A 6,000-nucleotide genomic window follows, 5' to 3' on the forward strand; every position below is an offset into this window, starting at 1 on the left:
TCAGGATTCCCACAGTATGAAAATAAGGTAAATTTGAACTCTGTACCAAAATAAACACAGGTTTGTGACTTTAATTTATCTAAATGAACTTTTGATTTTCCTTAGTAGATCTCTGGGCTGAGAAATCTTTCTTGCTGTGGAAGGTATGTAGTTCTAGTCCCAGTGAGAGTACCAGCTTTCATGAGTTTTGACTCTGCACAGACTTTCCAGTTTTAACTTCTTGTCTCACATAGTCTCAGTGCCTAGTGTCCCATGATCCCTGAGCAAACCATAAATGCCAAGCCTTTTTACCATTTGGACCATGTGCAAAGCTGCCCAAATTGAGCCTCCAGTGTCCATGCAAAGTGAGTTTGCTCTGGCTTTTAGTTTCTTCTCCATGGGTGACATCTATAAGCTTCCCCTTCTAACCTATAAATTCAATTCCATATGCTCAGATTTATCATTTCAGGTATTTTGTAATAGAAGATTGTGATAATTAATTTTATCTGTCAACTTAACTGGTCTAAGAGATGCCCAGATAGCTGGTAAAATATTATTTCTGGGTATGTTTGTGAAGGTGTTTCTGGGATAGATTAGCATTTGAATCTGTAGATTGAGTAAAGGTCTGCCTTTGTTGATGTGGGTGAATGTCATCTAATTCACTGAGGGCCTGAGCAGAAAAAAAGGTAGAGAAAGGGTAAATCTTGTTCTTTTCTTGAGCTGGGACATCCATCTTCTCTTGACCTTGGACATCACATCTCCTGATTCTTAGACGTTCAGACTCTGAGACTTGTACCAGCAGATTTCCACCCCACCCCCTCAACCCTGGTTCTCATGCCTTTGGTTGGGGGCTGACTTGTATCACTGGTTTTCCTAGTTCTCTAGCTTACAGGCAACAGATGGTAGGACTTTTCACCCTCTCAAAATTATGTGAGCCAATTCCCTATCTATCTATCTATCTATCTATCTATCTATCTATCTATCCATCCATCCATTCATCCACCCACCCATCTCCTATTGGTTCTGTTTCTCTGTAAAATTCTGAATAATGTAAAGAGGCTTCTGTCGGATTTTTGGAAACGAAAGCCCGAAAGGACATTTTCATTTAATTCATAAAATTGACTTCAAGTACACAAAATTGGACATTCATGACTCACTGTCATCATTGTTATGCTATGGCCTTCTTTCATTAGATAAGTCATTTTTATTAAAAATTAGTACTTGCCATACAAAATAATACCCAAGACCTTGATGTTGTGTAAAAACAATGGTAAACAGCAATGCAGTTGTCAAAATGAAGAAATTATGGTGAAATGATCAGTAGTAACACCCAGCAATATGCATGGAACCTAGCAATATGCTATTCGTTTTTTTTTTAATGACTTAATTAAAGGGGAAGATTAGGTTAATAATTCAAGCACCAAAAGATTGCAAACATCATTATACACACTTTGTAAAGTTATAAAGTTAAAACAAAGCAAGACAATATTGAATACTAGTTTCAGGATGAAGGTTGTATTTGATGATGGTATTTTAAATTTGTACAAATTTATGCAGTGTATGTAAGTCAAGGATTTTAGGGTATGATAATGATATCTTGAAGGCAGGTAGAAGAATGAAACAATGGGGGCAGGACAAACCTCATAATTAGGCATACACTATTTTCAAACTTCTTTCTTTTCTCTTTTGTTTTTTTAACCTTTTATTTTAGGTTAAGGGTATATGAGCAAATTTGTTATAATAGGTAAACTGTGTGTCATGGGGGTTTGGCACACATACAATTTTGTCACCCAAGTAATAAGCATAGTACCTGATGGCTTATTTTTTTCCTGATCATCTCCCTCTTCCTACACTCCATCCTCAAGTAAGCCCCAGTGTCTGTTCTTCTTCTCCCAGTATTATTGTGTTCTCATTGTTCAGCTTTCACTCATAAGTGATGACATGTGTTACTTAGTTTTCTTGGCTATTTGGGCTCTATTTTGGTCCCATATACATTTTTAAATAGTTTTTTTCTAGTTTTGTGAAGAATGTCATTGGTAGTTTAATAGGAATAGCACTGAATCTTTAAATTGCTTTTGCATTTTAATAGTATTATTCTTCCTATCCATGAGCATGGAATTTTTTTTTCATTTGTTTGTGTTCTCTCCGATTTCTTTGAGCAGTGTTTCGTAACCTCCTTAGTTTCAACTCAAGCAACATTATATAAAATTTAAATATTACCACACTGCTTTCAGCCCTCTGTGGAAGTTCTTTTTACTTTGCAGCCCCAAGCAGTTCAGGAGTATATACCATTTGTGGGATTGCACACGAAAGTGTCTGCTTCAAGCTCGGGAGGCATTAATGTCCCTTTTATAGGTTCCCTATGACAGAAATAACCAATAATGATGAGATTAATTCATAGCTCCATTATTTCATTTGAGACAGATACACTGGTTAGAGCAGATATTTTATGGTATCATACAAAAATAAACTGACAATATTGAGATAAAGATGTCTCACAAAAATTTCGTAACCACAGCATACGCCATTTGTCACAATAATGGATAATTAAACTTTTTGAAGGAAAATCTTATTGTGACTTTAAAGAAAAATATAATTAACAAGGATTTTTTAATTCCCTTTTCTCCAGAGAAAGGAAAGATTATTTAATATTTGGTGAATGTCTGTAAAAGGTAAGATAGTTAAATGGATAAAAAGAACCCTGGAACCAATTGTAAATTAATATTCTCTCCCTAAGGTCCAGAATGTTCTGTGACCTCTGCCTTCTCCCTGGTCTTGGAGTTTTTAGGAATAGACTAATTATTAAATACCTTTTCAATAAAAGCAGGTTAACTTCCAGTCAAGATCACATAGTCCATTTTCTCCCTGCTTCCCTGCCAGACGAAACTGTGAACCCTGGAAATAACACAGGAAGCAACTAGGAAGAACTTTGAAAGACAGGAAGAATATATTCTTTTTTGGAACCCCAGGATTTGAGGAACAATAATTGTTCCAAAATAATTGGCATAGCATCTCACGTCTTCCCACCCAACAGGAGAAGGTAAACCAGACTTTATTTCCTGAGCTCAAACCTAGGAGTAGAAGACAGCCTACTTAAACTCATTTCTCCTCAGGAGGGAATGGGAATCTTTCTGACAATGCCAGGGATGTCCAAAAAAAATCGAGGATTAATCAGGATTTTCACCAACAACAAGCAGCTGTTAGAAGTGCTCTCTTGAGACTAGATCTCTTACAGACACCAACGTAGGTAAACTGAACCAGCAAAAGACACCCAACCACTATAAGTGGCAAGCCCTGGGACACCTTTCAACCTCATAGGCCTGAGACTCTCTTCCCCCACCTAGGGACACTGGGACAGCAGAAGACACTGCAAGGGGGAATTCTTAGTACAACAAGAACCTGGCCCAGAAAATGGTCTATGTCTCCTAAAGGCAAAAGCAATGCTTTTCAACATAAAAAGTGCCAAAGAAGCATCTTCATGTATGCCTGTGACTCCTCTCTTCCACCAGCAAACACTGGGGCAAGTGGGAGTAACTAGGAAGATGCAGGCAGAGGCATCAGACTTGGAAGACACTTTGTCCCTGTGGGCTTCAGATCCACCTCTTGATGGAGCGATACCCAGTGGGCTGGATTGGGAAAATCCTTTTTACTACCTCAGAAAGAACCAAAAGTGAGCAGCAAAAGTCCCAGTGGCACCAGATATACAAAGTAGACTGAAATAACATTGCAAAGCATCTGATAATTAAACTAGTCATTGGGAACACAGCTCACGAAAGTGAGCAATGCCCTGTGTGTTAAACCTAAACATGACAGCTGTTGCTACAAAACAATTTAACTAGGACCCAGAATCTTTTTATATAAGAGACAAAATATTCAAGACACAATAGAAAATCACCTGTAATACAAACAAGTTAGAAAATCACAAATGGAATGAGAAAAAGCAATCAATTGACTTCAGCACTGAGTTGAATCAGATTTTGAAATTGTCTGAGGAGGATTTTAAAACATTTGTCATCAATATACTTCAATGTATAAATACACATTAAGTATCAGAGTATGGAATACAACTAAAACAGTACATAAAATTAAATTTATATCAGTAAATGCTAAAAATGAGTAAAGTTTCAAATTAATGATCTAAATTACTATGTCAAAAAACTAGAAAACCAAAAACAAACTAAAAATAAGAAGACTGTCAAGCTTGGTCCATCTGCTAGACCATTTTACGTACCCATCAACAAAGTGTGACCATTTTACGTACCCATCAACAAAGTGTGAGTGATTCAGTTCCATAACATCCTCACCTGCATTTGGTGTTGTCACTATTTTTATTTTAGTCATTCTGATAAATGTGTAGTGGTATCTCATTATGGTTTTAATTTGCATTTCCTTAGTGACTAATAAAATGTTGAGCATCTCTTCCTATGCTTATTTGCTTAAACTATGCTTATTTGCTTAAATGACCACATTTCTTTTATTCTTTAATATATGAATGCTGTTTATACCTAATACTGACCTGCCATTTGTATTTATCAACCTATCTGTCCTTCTTCATTTAACTTTCAACCTCTCTATGTCCTCATATTTTGCTATGTAAAAGCTCTTTGTGTAACTCTGTAGTATAATTTTTTCCTTCTTCATTTAACTTTCAACCTCTCTATGTCCTCATATTTTGCTATGTAAAAGCTCTTTGTGTAACTCTGTAGTCTTTGGTGTTACTCTGTAGTATAATTTTTTTTTTTTTTTTTTTTTCTTTTGAGACCGGAGTCTTGTTCTGTCGCCCAGGCCGGAGTGCAGTGGCCTGATCTCAGCTCACTGCAAGCTCCGCTCCCCAGGTTTACGCCATTCTCTCTGACATCAGCCTCCCAGTAGCTGGGGACTACAGGACACCCGCCACCTTGCCGGCTAGTTTTTTGTATTTTTTAGTAGAGACGGGTTTCCACTGTGTTAGCCAGGAAATGGTCTTGATCTCCTGACCTCGTGATCCGCCCGTCTCGGCCTCCCAAAGTTGCTGGGATTACAGGCTTGAGCCACCGCGCCCGGCCCCTGTAGTATAATTTTTAAACTCAATATTGTGGTCTGTATTTTTTTCATTGGCAACTGAGTGCATTTACATTTATTGTAGTTGTTGATATATCCGAATTTGACTTTTACAATCTTAGTTGTACTTTCTAAAATCTTCGTCTTTTGTTCCTTTTCTTATTTTTTTCCCCCTTTTGGTACACTGAATTCTTTTCTGTTTTTTTTTTCCCTCTACTGGTTTAAAAATAATACATTATATTTTTTTCAGTTAGTGGCCACCCTGAAAATTTTCTTGAACCAGTCAGAATGAATCCATTAAATAGATAAAAACCTTACTCATTTGAACAGGCAAAATTTAATATAAAGAATTTTACATAAAAAGTACAAGTAAGATTATACAAGTCAATTCAAATATATCGAGAACCACAATGAATGTAAATAAATGCAACTTGCCAATTTAAAAATGCAGACCATAAAATAATATACAGTTTAAAATTCAATATAAAAATGTTTTAACTAATAAATGGTAGTTAATTACAAAGGTGCTATAAGAAAACACTAAGTGTTTCAAAAATAGCAAGTATAAAAGAATAGCTACTAACTCTAGGCTCAGGAAGAAAGGACAGTGAAAGCACTAAAAGATTAGGAGAAGGCTTCCCTCTCTAAGGCTGAGAATATTACCTCTGGAGGAGGGTGTAGCTACTACAAGAACATGCAGCCTCTTCATGGTAAAGAAAACTGCCAGAAGGTTCTGGCCCGAACTGATCTTTAGAAACAGACAGAGTACCTTGAAGACACAGCTGGCATCGCCAGGAAAGTAGTCCACCAATGCTGCTCTGAGACCATGCCTGAGGTTGTAGGTCAAACTACCAGTGGAAGTCATTTCCTGGAGTTGTTTGGAAGCTGCTAGGTGGGGAATGTGAGCTGATAGTGGGTAGGACACAGTCTGAGGATTACTGGAATCCCATGACAAAAATAAATAAATAAATAAATAAATAT

At 36.8% G+C, this 6,000-nt stretch overlaps 1 protein-coding gene across 1 annotated transcript in view; it reads left to right on the forward strand.

The window, feature by feature from the left end:
* LOC108536891 (desmocollin-2-like) overlaps window positions 1-3,019 on the forward strand; it is a 40,777-nt gene extending 37,758 nt beyond the window's left edge. Inside the window, exon 5 of the mRNA XM_017883979.1 lies at window positions 2,860-3,019. Within this exon, the coding sequence (XP_017739468.1) occupies window positions 2,860-2,871 (12 nt within the window). The 3' untranslated portion in view covers window positions 2,872-3,019. The remainder of the gene's footprint in view (window positions 1-2,859) is intronic.
* Window positions 3,020-6,000: the final 2,981 nt, after the last annotated feature.

This window comes from Rhinopithecus bieti, unplaced genomic scaffold (assembly GCF_001698545.2).
Source record: "Rhinopithecus bieti isolate Rb0 unplaced genomic scaffold, ASM169854v2 scaffold_1101, whole genome shotgun sequence".
NCBI lineage: Eukaryota > Metazoa > Chordata > Mammalia > Primates > Cercopithecidae > Rhinopithecus > Rhinopithecus bieti.